General features: G+C 44.9%; 1 protein-coding gene across 2 annotated transcripts in view; it reads left to right on the top strand.

The window, feature by feature from the left end:
• Positions 1 to 12571: 12571 nt before the first annotated feature.
• Positions 12572 to 19307, top strand: part of NPR3 (natriuretic peptide receptor 3) — a gene marked incomplete at both ends in the record, with an annotated part of 39028 nt that continues 32292 nt past the window's right edge. For both annotated transcript variants that reach the window (XM_084304770.1, XM_084304769.1), the window contains 2 exons: positions 12572 to 13322; positions 18157 to 18279. In XM_084304770.1, the coding sequence (XP_084160896.1) occupies positions 12572 to 13322; positions 18157 to 18279 (874 nt within the window). The remainder of the gene's footprint in view (positions 13323 to 18156; positions 18280 to 19307) is intronic.

The raw sequence follows: 19307 nt of genomic DNA, 5'->3' as shown, positions 1-19307 counted from the left end.
TACGCCATCTTGGGTGCAGCTGCCTTAGAATAAGGAATTTGTTACTGAAGTTCACCTGGAGCTGTTTTCTCTAGTACGCTGGAAATTATCACCCCCTCCAGTATCTTGGCATTTCTTCATATGAAGCCACTCCCTAGCCTGGTTCTGTCAAATGACCTACTTTAGCAGAAACACCTTTTCAACTCAAATCAAACTGACATAATGGGGATAGGTAGCAATTATACATGCAGTTGTTCTGGCATATCTGGTATCTGGCAGCAGGAGCCAGCCAGACAGCTAGAGGCTGGAGACCAGTACCCAAAGTCCCTTGTTTCAGACCGGTCGCTTCCAGAATGGATGTGACTTTGAGCTATTTTTATTATGTTTATTCCATGTTATTTGTAGGGACTATCTGTAACATGTTGAAGCAAATTTAGAACTTGCCTTGTTAGAGATTTGGCCTCTCCATGAGTTGTGTCTTCTTCATCATCCACTCAGTCTCTTCCCCTATTCCTGACAATGCTGGGTATTGCACAGCACTCCTTGCTGTAAAGAATGCCCAACATAGACTTCCTTTTTTTTTTTTTTTTTTTTTTTTTGAGACAACATTGAATGGACTCCACTTTCAGCTCTGGTTCTACATATGCTAATCTTTATCTTCAACCTTGATGCTTAATAAAGATGATCATTCCTCCTATTTTACTTTATTGATACTACTTCTGTACTTGACCACAGCTGACCCATACTAAGACTATGCAGTCTACCTTAAAAACAAACAAACAAAACAACAACAAAACAAACAAACAAACAAAAACAAACAAACAAACAAAACACCACAGGGATTATTTGGATTTCTGACCATGCTTATTTTTTGTTTAGACACCTTTTCTACAGTCATGAGAACTGCAGTGTCTTAAATGGATACCAAGGACTGAAACCCTTGTTCTCTGTCTTCTGTCACATATGATGGATTTTGGTCTACAGGAAGTCTCAAATGATTCTTTCACCATGATATTTGTTGTTGTTACTCAGTAAAGCACACATCTTTGGAGTATTTTGCAAACCTTAACAGGTGAATTAAACCACGCACTGACTTTCTCTCTGAATATGATTAAAAGAAGGAAGAAGAAAAAGCATTATATCTTTAATTAATATCATTAATTAAACATTTTAAATCACTATCTGTTGTTTTAGAAAAACAAAACAAAACAAAACTCTGCTTCTTACAATAGAAGCTCTTTTATTCCATAAATGCACAGGTACTTATTCCATTTGTGCATAGGTTGCAAAACTATCTATATCTTGGGTAAATTTCTGAAGTAGGTTTTGAAGGCTTCTGTGGAGATTATGCAAATATTTTTCATCCATCAAACTGGGCTTTGATGGATGTGCACATGACCATTGCTTGGGTCCAAATCTTGATACTTTGTAAATCAGTTGTTCATCTGATTTCCACATCATGGTTGAAAAGATTTGTCTGCATGGCTTCAGCTAGGGACTAGAATCCAAGTGTTCCACCAAGCTGTGCTGCTAATAACAGTAGTAGACACCATGAAGCTCTTTATATCTTGACCTGGTTGTTTTTCCACTACAATCTCTTGAAAGTTTACAGAAGGAAATATACAAAGTAACATTACTTCTTCATGTTTCTGGAATGGCATCTGATAAAATGCTGTGCGGCACATTTAGCCAACAGTTATGTAAGTAGGTGCTTTTCAGATGAAGGGGGACAAATGACCTGGTTCTTTTTTCACATTCATATGAACTGAATATATGGACAGTCCCTAATGTTCAAGCACTGTGCTACAGAAAGCCCTTCTGAAAAAGGGGATGGCTGGTCAAATTTCTAATTAGTTTAAAAATAGAGATGGATCCATCTGTAAAAGGTATTTATTACACATGTTTTTTGCATGGAGAGGTATATGACTGCTTCTGATGGCAGAGAAAGAGGTGTGATGAGCTTGGAGAATTTTTCAGCTCTTTGTTTCCTACAACAACTTCAAAGTGTTTCTTGCATTCTCTGAAAAGCCAACAATAGTTCAATGATATCCCCAAATCAAGAAACACAAAAAATCATGTTACTGGAACAAGATCTGTCAACAGGATTAAAAACGTTTTCTTCCACCTTTTTACATAATTTACTCATTAGCTAATGTGCAGGAGAAAAGACATAGGGAGACTTCAGTGCCAGCTCTAAGCAGTTTCTGCCCTCCCTCTCTGGCAGCTTGTTGCTCTCCTTGCAGATCTCCGGCTCTGCCATACCAACACAACTGCAAACCACATCAACGAACTGATCTGGCTTAAAAAATAAAACACATTTTCCATCAGAATATTCCTTAAGATTAATGAGTTCCTGGGCTGATGGTACTATGTAAACCAATACTGACTGTAGTGATGAACATTCAGCCCAAGTGTAGAAAGCCTAGTTTCATTATAGTGTGAGACTTCTATTGCATTTATATGGGAATAGATGTGAAAGTAACACATCAGAATAGCTCCTGGTGTGAGATATAACGCATAACAGCAATCCAACACTGTTGGTTGACAGTGAGATGTCTGATCTCAACTCTGGTTTTGAGGAACACCATGACAGTATTTATAGCATTTGTTCTATATGTTAACTGCATGAAGTTCTATATGTTAACTGCATGAAGTTCAACGAGGCCAAGTGCCGGGTCCTGCACCTGGGGCGCAATAACCCCAAGCAGAGCTACAGGCTGGGAGAGGAATGGTTGGAGAGATGCCAGGCAGAGAAGGACCTGGGAGTGATGGTGGATAGTCAGCTGAATATGAGCCAGCAGTGTGCTCAGGTGGCCAAGAAGGCCAACGGCATCCTGGCTTGTATCAGGAACAGTGTGGCCAGCAGGGCTAGGGAGGTGATCGTCCCCCTGTACTCAGCTCTGGTGAGGCCGCACCTCGAGTACTGTGTTCAGTTTTGGGCCCCTCGCTACAAGAAGGACATTGAGGTGCTTGAGCGGGTGCAGAGAAGGGCGACGAAGCTGGTGAGGGGCCTGGAGAACAAGTCCTACGAGGAGCAGCTGAGGGAGCTGGGCTTGTTCAGCCTGGAGAAGAGGAGGCTCAGGGGCGACCTTATCGCTCTCTATAGGTACCTCAAGGGAGGCTGTAGCGAGGTGGGGGTTGGTTTGTTCTCCCACATGCCTGGTGACAGGACAAGGGGGAATGGGCTTAAGTTGAGCCAGGGGAGTTTTAGGTTAGATGTTAGGAAGAACTTCTTTACTGAAAGGGTTGTGAGGCATTGGAACAGGCTGCCCAGGGAAGTGGTGGAGTCACCATCCCTGGAAGTCTTCAAAAGACGTTTAGATGTAGAGCTTAGGGATATGGTTTAGTGGGGACTGCTAGCGTTAGGTCAGAGGTTGGACTCGATGATCTTGAGGTCTCTTCCAACCTAGAAATTCTGTGATTCTGTGATTCTGTGATTCTACAAACAACATGGGTATGTATTTTAGAGTTACTAAATCTAGTTCAGAAACAATCTTTGCTCTTCAAAGCCTTTTAAGTGCTCTGGACAGAATTGTTGGAAAGGTACAGCACATGTTTGTATTTCAGCCCTTGCTACTTATCTCAAACTGTAACTGATTCTTTGATGGAGACAAGTGCATGTAAGAAACAAGGCAGCCATTGTCCTGTGCATGTCAGAGGTGGACATCCAAAGCTGAATCGAGTCCAAGAAACCACCCAAAGTATTTTCATTACTAAAATCCCAGGGGCAAATTTTGCAGGTGTTGTTCTAACACAAAGAAGAGAAAAACAAAGAAAAAAAGTCTCCACAAGTTTAAGTGATTATGATAGCATCACTTTAATCCAAACCAACATGATTCCCCTTCTAATTCAGTTCAGTTAGTTTCACAGTCTATTTTATACCCAGCTATGATCTATAAATACAGAAATTGGCTACCTAAAGTAAGTAATTTTTTCCAGAGTAGCCTGGGCAGAAGAAAGTGAACAATAATGATATTTCTCCTTGAACAACCATGACAAATTTAATCTTCACTTTTTAGGCAAGGGAAAGGAAAGATAGCTTTTACTCCGTGAAAATCCAACACTTCCGAGCAGCAAACTTGCAGAGCCCAGATCAAGTCAGTGGTGTCTGGCAAGTTGGCTTCTGTCAGGAGAGGTGCCTGAAGACTGGAGGATAGCCAATGTCACTCCGGTCTTCAAGAAGTGTGGGAAGGAGGATCCAGGAAACTACAGGCCAGTCAGTCTCACCTCTGTCCCTGGAAAGGTGTTGGAACAGCTTGTTCTGGAGGCCATCTCCAAGCAATTGGAAGAGAAGAATGTTATGAGGAATAGTCAGCATGGATTCACCACGGGAAAGTCATGCTCGACCAACTTCGTCGCCTTCTATGATGGCATCAACATCATAGGTATAGGGTAGGTGGGGGGAGACGGTGGATGTCATCTACCTTGACTTTAGCAAAGCTTTTGATACTGTCTCCCATGACATCCTGATAGCAAAGCTGAGAAAGTGTGGGATAGAGGAGTGGACAGTAAGGTGGGTTGAGAACTGGCTGACTGGCCGAGCTCAGAGGGTGGTGATCGGCGGCGCAGAGTCTGGCTGGAGACCTGTGACAGGCGGTGTTCCCCAGCGGTCGGTGCTGGGTCTGGTCTTGTTCAACATCTTCATCAACGACCTTGATGAGGGAATAATGTCAACCCTCAGCAAGTACAACGATGACACAAAACTATGAGGAGTGGCTGAAACACCCGAAGGCTGTGCTGCCATTCAGCGAGACCTGGACAGGCTGGAGAGACGGGCAGGAAGAAACCAAATGAGGTTTAATAAGAGCAAGTGTAGAGTCCTGCACCTGGGAAGGAACAACCACATGTATCAGTACAGGCTGCGGGATGACCTGCTGGAGAGAAGCTCTGAGGAAAAGGACCTGGGGGTCCTGGTGGATGACAGGTTGACCATGAGCCAGCAGTGTGCCCTTGTGGCCAAGAGGGCCAATGGGATCCTGGCATGCATTAAAAGGATCGTGGCCAGCAGGTCAAGGGAGGTGATCCTCCCCCTCTACTCTGCCCTGGTCAGGCCTCACCTGGAGTACTGTGTCCAGTTCTGGGCTCCCTGCTACAAAGAAGACAGAGATCTCCTGGAAAGAGTCCAGCGGAGGGCCACAAAGATGATACGGGGCCTGGAGCATCTTCCCTATGAGAAAAGGCTGAGAGACCTGGCACTGCTCAGCCCTCAGAAGAGAAGACTGAAAAGGGATCTCATCAATGTGTATAAATACCTGAGGTGTGGGGGACAGAGGGATCTGGCCAACCTCTTTTCAGTGGTTTGTGGGGACAGGACAAGGAGCAATGGCCACAAGATGGAGCACAGAAAGTTCCGCACCAACATGTGAAAGAACTTCTTCATGGTGAGGGTGACGGAGCACTAGAACAGGCTGCCAAGGGAGGTTGAGGAGTCTCCTTCTCTGGAGATATTCAAGGCCCCTCTGGATGCCTACCTGGGCAGCCTGCTTTAAGGAACCTGCTCCAGCAGGTGGGTTGGACCCAATGATCTTTCGAGGTCCCTTCCAACCCCTACAATTCTGTGATTCTGTGATTTCTGTGAAGATAAAGAGTGTTTACTGCAAAAGGATGGAATTCCATTATTTTGTCCTTTTTGGTAATTCTGCTTTTTCTTGTAGTTCAGTAGATGACAAATTACTTGACTAGGCAGCACTTTCCAATAGCAGAACCGCCCTGATTATTTTGAAGAGATAAAATATATTGAACTCCTGAACTTTGATAGTGGTTGAGTTTATACTTGGATTACATTTAAGAGTTTTATTGAGAATCCCCATATAAATAAATAAAGTTTAAACTTAAACGACCAGCACTGATTAAAATCCCTGTTTTACAGCTCTTGTTAACTGTTTTCAACAGCACCGCAATACAACTTCACAGCAGAGCGTTGTATTACTCACAGATTTTCAGTAAACCCAGAAGAGCACTGGCTCTTGCTTGCATGTGGTACAGAAAGACATCTGCACCACATCAATAACCATACTATACAATCAGTGCACTTTTTCATTTGTGGATTTATGAGTAATGCCATACTTTAATTGCCCTCGAGGCCTAACCCTCTTATTTCCACTTGTGACCTGGGTTACAATCAGCCAGTCAGTCATTTCACATTTCCTCCTTGTCTTTCAGTGAAGCTTGCGAGCATTGCACTGCTTCTGAGTGTTTGTCCACATTGCCTGGCTGCATGTTTGGCACTGCTTCAACGCCGTGCAATGTCTTCTGTAGCGCAACACAGAGACGAGCCACATGCCAATTTTGTGGTGAGAATTCAGTGAGTCATGTCCAAATGGGTGTTCTTGGCTTTTATTGGCAGCTAATTACCTTTAAAGTCGATGCTAACAATTGAAACTCAGCTGGTTCTTTTTAATAAGGCCGTGTTAACAAATGAACCTATGTTTTCTGCTTGGCCTCTGAACTCTTACACCTTTACTTTTTCTGCTCCTTGCTGTCAGTGTAATTACAGAGGCTACAGCTTGCAGATGTTGGATTAAGATTTAGTTATAGATAATTATCTATGCTTAATAAGAAGACTGAATCCTCCTCAATCCAGTTTTAGAATTAAATATCATGTAAATACAGCATACTTTCATAATTATTAATCAGAACCATTTAAAAATCACTCCAAATTAAATGTTGCCCAAAGTGAATGTGAAAGGACTGTTTCCTGTTACCTAGGGTGATTTTTTTCTGTGAAGCATGTGAAGTACTTCGAGTAAAGTATGGTAGGAGACAGATAGGAATCACTGTGCCTAGCAGACTCTGGTGCAGGTCCTGGAGAACTGCCAGTGCCACAATGTCTCAGGAGGAGGCAGAAGAATCTGTCCAGTTTTCCTCTGGGTTATACAAAGAAAACAAAAGGACCAGGACTTTGCAATGTTGATTTTGTTACCTCCATTCATCACAGTCTGGAGCAGCTGGGGTCCCCCAAAGTTCTCGCCCAAAGCAAGTGCCTTCATGCTGGTAAAGCTGTGTATGTGCCACAGGGTACAGGGTTGGGGAGGGATAAAAGCTGAGCTGAAGAGGGTAGACAGTGCAGATGTATCTTGCTAATAAACAAGTTGCAATGGGATAGTGAACACACCAGGCAGATGAAATCTTCGTTTTAAGCTATTAACATTTTGCTGCTGGTATGACAGCTTGTAGGAGCATCAGTCTTCTAAAACTTGTACTTTGCATCTGGTTAATCCAAGCACATTATCATGTGCCCTTTCCTCACAGACAGACGTTTCCTGTTCTCAAACCCCAATTTGAAGGGCTAAAATAAAAACGAAGTTGCCAGAATTTTGAGGGGGGGAGATAAGGCAATGAATTTCCTTAACCACTAAGAGATATCCTTAATCTCTTGAGGAAAGGCCAAGCTTTTCCAGCTGAATTTAGAAAAAGAACAAAACCAACAAAATAAAAGCATGGTAGATGCCCATCCTGAAAACATGAGCCTAAACTTCTAATGTTCAGCTAAAATTATAAGCAACTGAAGACGATGTCAGTGTATATATATAATTGCCATACGTAATGACATCATGTAAAGGGCAATATCAGGTGGGATTACTGATAGGTGGGGCTAACAACACTATAAAGGCTAACAATTTTTATTGCTACATTTCTTGAAAACTATGGACCTTTTTTGTAGTCATGTCTTTTTTTAGCTTTCCTTCATTTTGGAAACAAGAGGCATAGGTGTGGCAAAATAACTGCAGCAGCTGCAGACACACCTTAACTGCAGAAGTACAGGTAATTATTTTTTCATGAATATTAGTCATATGACAGAAAAGAAAAAAGCACTTTGTAATAAGCCCTAAAGCAACTGCTTCCATGTGGCAGTGGTAGGAATACCAAAAATAAATTCCAATAGAAATACAATTTTGTGCACAAAGTTCTCTCTTATTCTGAAACATTTCAGAAGATGATTTTCTCTGTTCCTCATAGAACCCACAGTGCTTCTTCCTGCAGTTAAGACAATAACCTTTGTGAGACACTTAGTGAGTTATTAGAAACTAAAAAATGCTATATACAAGTTGTGAAAATTTTAATGGTGTCATAGAAAAGAAACAAGAGTTCTCCTATTTTAAAATTAACATCAGTCTTTCTGAACTAGGCCTGTATTTCACTGACAATGTGTCACACATTTCAGCACATTCATTACTAAGTTTATTGTTCATACAGACTAGGGCATACATTGGAAAGGGAACGTGGAGTATAATTTCACACACATTGTCTTGACGGGCTGCTACTGTAAAATAGAGTTATTCTCACAACTTTTCAAGCAATCTACCTTCTATCTTAAGCTTTCTTTTAGATAAAATATGTCAGGGCTGATTTATCCCTGCCATAGATTGGTGGATTGACCTGAAAAGGAAGGGGAGAAGAAATGAAGTGTCTGCAAGTGCATTATGGACGGGCTAATGAGACATCTCTAGTTTAAGGTCATTACAGTTGCTCCTGCATGGAAGGGCAGTGCTTCAGAGAGTCTCTGAAGTCTATGGATGCAAATGAAGTTATGGATCCAGTCCTTTTGCTATAATTACATGGGAAACAGAAGTAAGACAATTATAAGACACACTTGACCATGAGTTATACAATATCAGTCCCAAGGTATTATTTTGGGCCATCCAGAAGTTGCTGTAACTCATACCAGTTGCCAGTAAGATAATTTTGATAAATCAGGGTATGTCCCTAACACATGTATAAGAAACATACAGTCACAACTCTGTTGTAGTTCTTATACTGGGCTGGAGCCTACTAAGTCACTTCTGAGGAGGATTTTTCTGGGAGCCATGGCAGCTCTCATTTTGCCTCACATGTTCTATTTCTGCAAAGATTTCCTGATTTGTTGTTTTTCACCATATTATCTCACATTCAATATTACCTTGAAGATGGGAGGAAACACAGCAAGTACTGATTGGGTTATACTGGGATATATCTCTATAGATAGATAGATAGGGCTGGGTTTTAGCCCCATAATTTATATATTTTAGGAGTACCTGCTTTCACTGTGCTCCCTGGGAACATGAGCAAAATTTATGACTAATGGTGGGGTGTCAGTCTTTTTTCATCATAGGATTTGCTTTTGCACACTCGAGCAGCACATCTCTCATCCAGATGAATTTCAGTGCACTTTTGAGGACCAGTGGGAAAGGAAGGATAGGTGCAGCACTATGTCACCAGCAGTAGGGGATGAACACAATGTGACTTTAGCAGCGGTAGCGATGATCAGTGGTGTAGTGGAGGGATGACCTTGGGATCACCCTCAACCTCTGGTATGTCACGGTTTGCCTTCCCAAATTTTGTTCTCCTCAGTCATAAAATAAAAGAATATTCTTCTGCCCACCTTACCTTACTTTGTGCTGTGAAGTAGAAGCTGTTGACAGCACCAGTAACTAGTTCTACAGTGTTATTACTATACATATGCTTACATTTTTGGTGTGTAATTTTGTCATTTTGTAGTTCTTGTATACAGATCTACACAGAAGTCGGTGTCAATTAAAAGACAGAACAAATAAATATAACCCCTTTTTATTTTTTAGCATCAGGTTTGTTCATCTTGATCTTTCATGCTGCAAGATTTTTACCTAAAGGCTGTGGTGCATTTTCACGTAACTATATAAAGGCAAGACCACAAAATGTGAAAAAGAGACACACAGATCCTACATGTAGCAATAAGAAATCCATTGTGTGTGTTCCAAAATACAGATTCCTTGAAATAACAAGAATAGGTTTCTAGAAAAATAAGGAAAGAATTTGAAAGTCTAAATGGCACAATATATTTGCAGTACAGATGACACTAAAATATTTAATCTTTTCAGCCTCTAGGGGGGACTATGTTTTCAGTGAACCTGTCTGTGAAGGATTTTCTTAATCTGCAGCACGCAGTTCAGACTGTTGCTAACGCTAGTTGGAGCGAGTCAAGTGATTCTTGATTTGTGTATGAGTTATTTCTGTAGGGAAAATAGTCTATGTCCGTAATGCCTTTAGTCCTAAAGGGCTAGTCTGAAGTCTCTGCTCTTGCTGCAGTCCACGGGCATTCTGCCTGCTACTGATTCACGACTGCAGGATTTGTTCCTATTAAAAAGCATTTATGTAGCTGAAAAAAAAAAAAGAATAACGTTGGTGGAGAAATGTTGGATTTATAGCTATGGAAAGTACTGTAAGTGAACTAATGATGAGGTAGATTAAGTGACATTTTGAATTGGGATTAACGAGGAAATTCTCATGCATAACTTTTTGGCTCAGAAAAATAAATCACAGGCTGGGATTCTTCTTTATAAATTGCGTAAGGTGATGGGGAACGACTGAAACATTCGTGACACTTGGGGCCTGCAGAAACATTGTGACTAAGGTTGAATGCAATTGCTCATGCAAGACAGGACCACATACCGTGGGCCAAATCTTTTTCCAAAAGCATTGAAATCAATTGACATTACTACTGCTAAATAGTACTGGCTCAATGCTTTTTTTCCCCCCTTACACTGGCTGTGCTTCTCCCACTCTTATTCATTCCCAGCAGTACTTTTACCTCACAAGGAGCAGCCAGTGTGAAGGGTGGCAGCCTTGTGATTTATGGGCTTACTATCTCTTCCATCATGTTTACACAGCTTACACTCAAATAAGACAGCCAGAAGAGTATGGAGCTCACACATAAAATGAAAAAGATATTCTGTTGGGGGAAAGGAGGGAATCAAAAGAGATCCTTCCAGATTTCGGTGCTGTAAACACATCTGTAGGGTCACCATAAAGCAGTGACTACAAAGGTCAGCATTTCAAAATGTGTCTTAAGAAAATGTTTTTGCAAGCTTTGTGGTGAAGATGGCTGGCATGTTGTATATTGTAACATTCTGCTTAATCTCCAGTATGTTATATGGAGTCATTTACAACAAAAAATGCCTGACATAACTTACAGTACAGGAACACACAAAATGAGCTTCACCAGGGTGGGTGTTTATGTAATTTTCAAGAACACTCTGAAGTTCAATTCAGTAATCAAACAAAACTACATTAGAGGCACATTTCTCAGGAAAGCTACCAATCTTCACATTTGTAACCCTTTTTTTTTTTTTTAAATTTTATTGAGCTCCATCATATACATGCTCTAAAAAAATAAAAATAAAAATAAAAAAAATATATTTTTTAATGATAATTTCTGTGCATTGTATTATCTGGTATTTTCATTCCACTTCCCAGTTGCAGTTGCATAAGCACTTACAGCTTTCTTTTCTTTTTAATCAAGGAACCTTAAAGGTGAGCAGCTGGTCACCCCAGGAGCCCTGGTTTCCCATTCATGGGCTGCACAGCGAAGGCAGCAACAACTGTAAGTTTACACATACTGCCCTGACAACGACCTCTGTGCTGAACTAAACAAACCCCTTCTGTAAAGTGAGGAGCCGTTCACTCACCTTCCCAGCGCAAACCTGGCACTCGCTGAGTGATCAGAAAGCATCAAACCACGCAGCCCTGGCTCTGGGTTTGAGGTTGCGTACATAGAAAAATGTACAGAGAGACATCCTTTAGGATTTTGCTGTTGAAAAGCATCAGGTGTCCAAAAGCCTCTTTTACAAAACACTTTGCATGCCTCACGCTTACATTGTTCCTTATTCCAGAACAGAAGTGTCCATTTTAAACGGACCATGACAAAATATGATGCCTAGCAGCTTTACAATTGGTGAGGAGAGCTGAACGGGGATGCGTTTGATGTGCTCTGATCGGGCAGTGCTGTCAAGATAATCAGAAAAGTTAGTTTCCTTTTTTCTTTTTTCCCTCTGAAAAAACAATCTCAGAGCAACACTTGTCACTGGGGGAAATCTGCACTGCTTGTGGCATGAACCACTGTGGGTGGGAAGGGACTCAAAACCGTGCCTGGGCTCTTGGGGGGGCGAAGGGGGGGGGGGGGGGAGCGCAGAAAGACCCCGAAGGGATGCAGGGGGCAGCGGAGTGTGGGGTGGGGACACCCCAAAAACTTCTCTCCTGTAGCAGCTCCCTCCATTCCTCTGCCCGCGGGGACCCACACCTCGGAGAAAAGAGCCGCCCAGCGGTGAGCCCCCCCTGCACCCCGCACCCCCAAACCACCGCGGGGGTCTCGTGAAGGGTCTGCCCTACATCCCGGCCCCGTGTACTCCCCACAGCCCGTCCCGGGGGCGAGGTGCGGGGCCCGGGGGGGTGGCGGCGGGCGGGGCCGGGGGGGCGGCGGGGCCGGCTCCTCCCTGCGCACAAACCCGGCGGCGCCGAGCCGGGCGTGCGGAGAAGCCGCGTTACTTAAGCGGGGAAGGGAGCAGCGGGGCAGGCAGCCCCGGCGAGGGGGAGGGAGGTGGATGGGAGAAAAAAATTAAAAAAAAAAAAAAAATTGATAATAATAAAAGGGGAGAGCAGGCGAGGTGAAGCACGAATACTTTGAGGAAATGAGATGCTCCGTCCGTGACCCGCAGGCTGGGGCAGGTTGTTAGTCTCGCCACACACCTGAGAAATAAAGCACGACCGAACAAGGGGCAGGGGGTTGCGAGGGGGCGAGGAGGGGAGGGTGGTGGCGAAAACTTTGCCGGAGTTGGGGTCGCCGCGGGGGGCGGGCGCGATGCCGCCCTGGCTGCTCGGCAGCCTCTGCTGCGTGCTGGCGGCGCTGGGCGGCGGCCCCGCGGAGGCGGCAGCGGACGAGGAGGAGGAGGAGAAGCTGATCCGGGTGCTGGTGCTGCTGCCGCAGGACGACGCCTACCTCTTCTCGCTGGGGCGGGTGCGGCCGGCCATCGAGTACGCGGTGCGGAGCCTGCGGGAGAGGAGCGGCGGCGGCGGTGGTAGCGGTGGAGGCGGCGGCGGCGGCAGCGGGGGGCTCGGGCTGCCGCCCGGCTACGCCTTCCAGCTCACCTACGAGGACTCGGCGTGCGGCAACCGCGCCCTCTTCAGCCTGGTGGACATGGTGGCCCTGCAGCGCCGCCGCCCCGACCTGCTGCTGGGGCCGGTGTGCGAGTACGCGGCGGCGCCGGTGGCGCGGCTGGCGGCCCATTGGGATGTGCCCATGCTGTCAGCCGGGGCGCTGGCGGCCGGCTTTGGGGTCAAGGGTGGCGAGTACTCTCACCTCACCCGTGTCGCCCCAGCCTATGCCAAGATGGGCGAGATGCTGCTGGCCCTCTTCCGCCACCACCAGTGGAGCCGCGCCACGCTGCTCTACAGCGACAGCAACCCCGAGCGCAGCTGCTACTTCACCATGGAAGGCGTCCATGTGGTCTTCCAGGAGGAGGCCTTCCACATGGCGGTGCACAGCTTCGACGAGACCAGCCGGCACCTCGACGTTGATGAAGTGGTCCGCGCACTGCAGGCCGGCGAGAGGGGTGAGTGGTAGTTGCGTGGGGCTGGGGGTGGGTTTGGGGCTGCGCGATGCCTTGCCGGTGTGTTTTTTGGGGGGGATTGGGGTTGGGGATAGGTCACCAAGAGTCATCTGGGAAGGGGTAGCATGAGGGACGCGTTGCAGACTGGGATCTGTGGTGGGGAAGCTTGGCCGTGAGCATCCTGGGGCTGGGTGTGCACCAGAATGGGGGCCATCAGGAAGGCTTTGCCCCATGCAGGTCCATTAGCACTTTGCATCCCACAGCAGGGGTGGAGGATCGCCCTCCAGGACTGCACTGGGATGGTTTTGTGGCATGGTAAGAAATGAGCCTTCTGCTGGCAATCCAGGATACCAGCACAGCCAAAATTGCCCACATCTGCCCACATTTGCCCAGCGAGTCTGTTGCTCATTCTGAGATACTTTTTTAAAGTGACTCTGTATAGGTTCAAAGGCTGAGCAAAGATGTGTTTTTTTTTTTCTCACCCCGCTGTATTTTGCCGTGGGGAGCCTTTTCCTCACTCCTGCAGTTAGAAGCCCCGTCGGTTAGTTAATAAATAACAAACCCACTTGGGGCTAGCTCTCGTTTCAGGGGATGTGCGAGTGCTAAACCCATGAGCATGTGCAGTAATATTGCCACCAACTGCTAGCAAAACACCGTGCAGAGAAATGGCTTGTAAAACCTGCTGGAAAGTCACCCCTGTGCCGGATGAACCGGCTTTGTGTCAGGAAGCAGTAAAATGCTCCAAGTACTTTGGGGCATATGAATTTGTAGTTAGATGTACTTGAAAGTGAGATCTTGTCAAATGATGTGTGGATACATGGGCTCATCAGAAAGGTATTTTCTGCTAGAGGCTTTCACCAACTGTGGATTTCTGTAGTAAGTTATTGTAAGAAGGGAAGAGATGTGTTCCAGAAGTGGACTGCAGGATCAACTCAAAGAAAGTCCTCAGGTGTTTTTCAATAGAGGCATAGATGTGAAAAATACTTCGTGCAGCTTTTACATCCCCAGTTGCAGAATGCTAAGGTGGTACCAAAATGAAAACAGATAAAAGCTCGTGCTGCATGGGACTGGCACAAATCACATTGCCATGCTGTAGGCTGCGGTGCTTTGACCGAGCAGTTTTGTGCTGGTGCTGCAATTACACTGCTGTGAAATCCTTAACCTGTGAGGTAGCTGGGGTCTAATAATGTATGGATCCCTAATTCTCTCTTTGTGGAAACACCAAAGCAGGTGCTTAAAATAGAGCTGTCCTAGTTAGTACCATTAATGGAAATATGCTGAATGGAGAGAAAGAAATGTAGAAGTGCTAGGGGAAACAGCTATGTATGGAAAGATGCTTTTCTGTTTTTTTAATCAGCCTAACTTGTGTGCATGTGCTTGGCTTTCCTGATGCAAAGAATATAACAGTGTGATTGTGGCGAGAACATATGAGTGTTTGCCCCTGGCCAAAGGGAGTTGTGAATGTGCTGTGGGAATGTGACTGATAGCTAAGGGCAACCCCCACTGTTCAGACCATGCTGACAGCCAAGGAAGAGAGGCTTGATTTCAGCCCAGGCTCAAATGCATTGTTGAGCTGGGACCTTTGGTCTTGCCTTGTTCTGTGACTTGCAAACGAGTGAATAAAAGCAGCCTTCTGTGCCCAGTGGGGTCCCTTCACTCCATCTCACCTCCTAATTTGTCCTCTGGTTCATGCTGCTACTGCAAAATGCAGCAAGTGAGGCCCTTATGCCTCCAATGCTGTGTTTCTGGCTTTAAAGACTGACTGCACAGCTTGCCTTGCACGTCTCTCAGGGTCTGAGGGGTGGTCCTGCTGTTTACAACATCTTGCAGGCTGTCAAAATATTTTAAATGTCATCTATCATGTGAAGAACACACGATGTGCCTTTGCTTACCAGATTAGGGCTTCGTTTCTTCTTGGGACTCTTAGGAAGGTGTCCCATGGAGCAGCAGGGCTGGTGAATAAGGTGACACTGTCCAAAGCACTTCATTTTTGTTTGCTTGGTTTTCTCAGCAGCTTTTAAGGGCTCCTGCCCTGCGCCCTTTTCACTGCTGCTGGTGGTGGGGGATTTGACGGGGATTTCTTGACCCACCCTGAGTAAGAACAAGCTTTAGAATGGATATGGGCTATTTGCTCAAGACCCTTCCAGGGCTGAGAAAGAAGTTGCACCATCAGCGGGCCCGTGGGAGCCCAGGCTCTTTGCCTTATTCCCAGGGCAGAGGCTGGCCCCGTGGGTTAGGTTGTGTCAGGCTGGGGGGTTGCATTGGGTTTTTGGGGTGCCAGCAGGCAGGGGCACACCCAGCCACTCACTGTGTTTGCCAGCAGGTGCCTGTCCAGGCCCTGGAATGAGTTCAGATGTCTCAGAGTCATAACAAAATCATGAGGAAAAATACGATGATAAAAGTTAACTGAATGTCATTAATAGCTCAAACTCACTTGCGGGCTCGGTCCCCCACACTGTAGACTTGATGCTGTAGGCTCAGGTTAGCCACAATGGCCACAAACCCAGCACTGTGCTGAAACATGTTCTGCACGAGCACATAGTCTGAGGTACTCACTTTGCTAAGAACTTACTCCTCTAACTGGAATTAAACTAAGTATTTGCAGGGTGAGTCAATAAATGCAGAATATTAGTATTAAAATGACTGTTTTCTGTGTGTATTGTGCTGGAGGGAGACCACTTTATATCTGTGTGTATACAATAGTAAGGCATAGATGCAGATTAAATAGATGCAGATTAAATAAACATTAATGTAGATATCTGAAAGATTGTGAGAGACTTGCCCTTAGCTTATTTGCTTCAAAATCTTGAAATATGTAATCTTTGCTCTCCTGCTGGGTTAAAAACCATATCCAAATAGTTAATATCACTTCCCTTACGTTCCTTTAGAGGCTTACAAAATATGACTTAACATATTTTAAAATAGTTTTTCCCCCCACTCTTTCTTATTCCATTTGCTCAAGATCTTTTACTGGTGCTGTGGGAATCTCTTTGATTCCATCTACAGATTACAGTTTTATGATAGATGTGAATTATAAAGGCAAAGTCAAGGGGGAGTTGGGAGGGCAGCAAGGAAACATTTCAGAAGGAAATCTCTCACCTATGCTGAAATTAGGAACAGCGAGACAAATTCATTCCTGATGTGTGTCTGGAAAAGATTTGATCCAAATTTTATTGTAAGAAATTCTTTCTTCTTTTCCTCCATGCTAATACACCTCACAATAGTCATGAAATATGCTTTGCTCTGCTGCTCTGGAAATTGTTACGTTGCTCTGCTGTAATCAGTAGGACAGAGCTGTGCATGGTATCACTCTCCTGGAGCATGGGGATGTACCGAACGTGATTCAGCCCTGTGGTGCATCTGGAATTTTACGCCTGTCATGGCACCCAACCAGAAAAGCGATGGGAGAAGATTCATTGTCTGAGAAGAAAGGCCAAACAGGCCAAATTTTCATTTCTTATAATAGCAAACACTTCTAACCAGAAAAGCTGAATGTGGTTTTGATTCAGTTTTATTGTTGGGGTGAAAACATTTGCATTCGTTATTGTAGTTTTTGAGCCCTGCTATGCGTGACAGCATTCTTGGAAATGTGCGTGCCGTTGGTTTCAGATCATCGTCCCAACAAGTTCTCTTATGACCTTGCTATAGGGTATAGCCACAAAGCACGCACTGACACAATACTTTGCAGTATTCTGTTGTCAGTAGCTTCATGCTGATAGTTCTGTGAATGCATATAAAACTTTATGGCATAACATGCTTAGGGTAGGAGGTGTCTCCCCGTTGCTGAAGACCTCGCCAGAATTTCTGCTTTCTTTTTGCAGGGAGACTGTGAGAGAGGGGTATAGTTTCCCCTGCCCAGCAGGTTGAGGAACCGATTTCTCAATCAGCATCATTAGTCTAATAAAGAAAAACACTTCAGGGGTATGTTGATGTATGAAGAGATCGAGGACAGACCAGCCCGCTGGAGTAGAGGTGGTTGGGCAGTGCTGGGCTGGGTGGAGAGCAGTCCTCTGCTCTAATTTCTCAAGCTCCTGCTGTAAAATCTTTCAGGGTGGGACACAGTGAATTTAGCTTGAATGCTCAGGTGCTGGGCAGGGTTGCCTAAAGGTCTTCTTACCCCTGAAGATCACTGGCAGCCTTTTGGGCACCCGATAACACTATGTAAGGTTGTGACTGAATTGTCTCCATGACTCATTATATAGTTGTTGGAGATAGTTGTGTCCTGGACAGATTTGTACCACTGTCCCTAAAAGCTGTCTTGGGATGAATCAGCTGCAGTGAATCTTGCAGTGAATCAACTGCAGAGATGCTGCTATATGGTAACTGTAGAGAGGCAATGAATTCTACACTGGATACCCAAATTTTGTGTAGCTGAAGTGTAGGTAAGATGAATCTACCCCAAACATTTCAAATAGAATGGAAATCAAAATGGTAATATCCCTGTATCATCTCAATTCTCCACCTTCAGATCATCCTATGCACCACTTGAAGTATAACTGTGGTTTGTGGTTGCAATCAGTTCTACCAATATATGAAGTTGAGGAAACTTGAGGCTAGAACTTAACACGTATTGCAGGAGTAAGGAAAAAAAAGATCGCATATAGGCTCTGTAATTATATTCAGAGGAGACAGGAGTAAAAAGTCAATCCGTGTTTGGTACCTGTCTTCTGTGAGCGGTTTGGGAAATCAGCTTTCGTTGTTGTTTGCGCTGTCGCATTTGTTGCAACATTAGGAGGACAGCTCAGGTCATTGTCTTTGGCAGCATTCATGCTTAACAATCTGTTCCATAAAGTTCTTGAACTGTTCCTTATCTGTGTTTTCCATTTTCTTCCACCAGTTGTAATCATGTGTGCCAGCGGTGACACAATCAGGAACATCATGTTGGCTGCTCATCGGCATGGAATGACCAATGGGGACTATGCTTTCTTCAATATTGAACTCTTCAACAGCTCGTCATATGGTAATGTTTTTCCTGCCCAAGTATGTTGCAAAGTCTTCTGTAAACCCAGTAATATTTTTAGATTTCTTAGTCTCAAAATATGCTGTTCTGAATTCCAGAATACACTGCTGTCTCCCCATCATTGCGATTACCTTCCACTTAGGTTATGACACTGCAGGAAATAAAAGGGACCCAGCGGCTATTGTTGCCACTGAGTGGATCATGGGATACCAAATAATGGCTTTAAACTGAAGAGGGTAGATTTAGCTTAGACATTAGGAGGAAATTCTTCACTCAGAGGGTGGTGAGGCCCTGGCACAGGCTGCCCAGAGGAGCCGTGGCTGCCCCATCTCTGGCAGTGCTCAAGGCCAGGCTGGACAGGGCTTTGGGCAAACTGGGCTGGTGGGAGGTGTCCCTGCCCATGGCAGGGGGTTGGAACTGGGTGGTCTTTAAGGTCCCTTTCATCCCAAACCTAACAAATCCACTATAGGTGTTAGTTACTTGTAGGGGGAGCAGCACTGGACAGGCATGTTAGCATCCTGGCATTGGCACCCCACGCTGCAGCGTGTGCGCGCTCAGCTCCAGCCTGGTGACTGCCAGATCTCAGAGCAGGGGCACTCCTGGCTGTGGTCCTGGTGGGCTCTGGTCCATAGGCCACCTGAGAGGAGGCAGGGGCAGTGGGCAGCTGCAAGGCCTGGGTCTCCAGAAGTCACCAAATGAACCAGTCAAGCTTGTGAACTTCAGCTTTTGATTGCAAACTGTATATGCAAAACTGTCCAGCACTGTTCTATTTAAGGGAAAGCACAGACAGTCCAAATGTACTAGATTGGGGTTTATTGAGTGGCTGATTTCACCCCAAGTAAATACGATAAGATTTGTTAAGTTAAAACCTAACTTAAAAATGTAAGTTGAATACCTTTGCTTTTTGAAATATACCTATGTTTAGTTACATCTGATGCTGTGGCAGTGCATGGTAGGGGCTAAACCTACTCTCAGCTGGTATAGCTGTCTCAGTTAAATTGAAGGTGGAGCAGTGGGTTTACTGACAG

The sequence above is a fragment of the Netta rufina genome, assembly GCF_964035555.1.
Source record: "Netta rufina genome assembly, chromosome: Z".
Classification (NCBI taxonomy): Eukaryota; Metazoa; Chordata; class Aves; order Anseriformes; family Anatidae; genus Netta; species Netta rufina.
The sequence above is the reverse complement of the archived record's forward strand: the minus strand, read 5'-3'. Positions and strand labels throughout refer to the sequence as shown.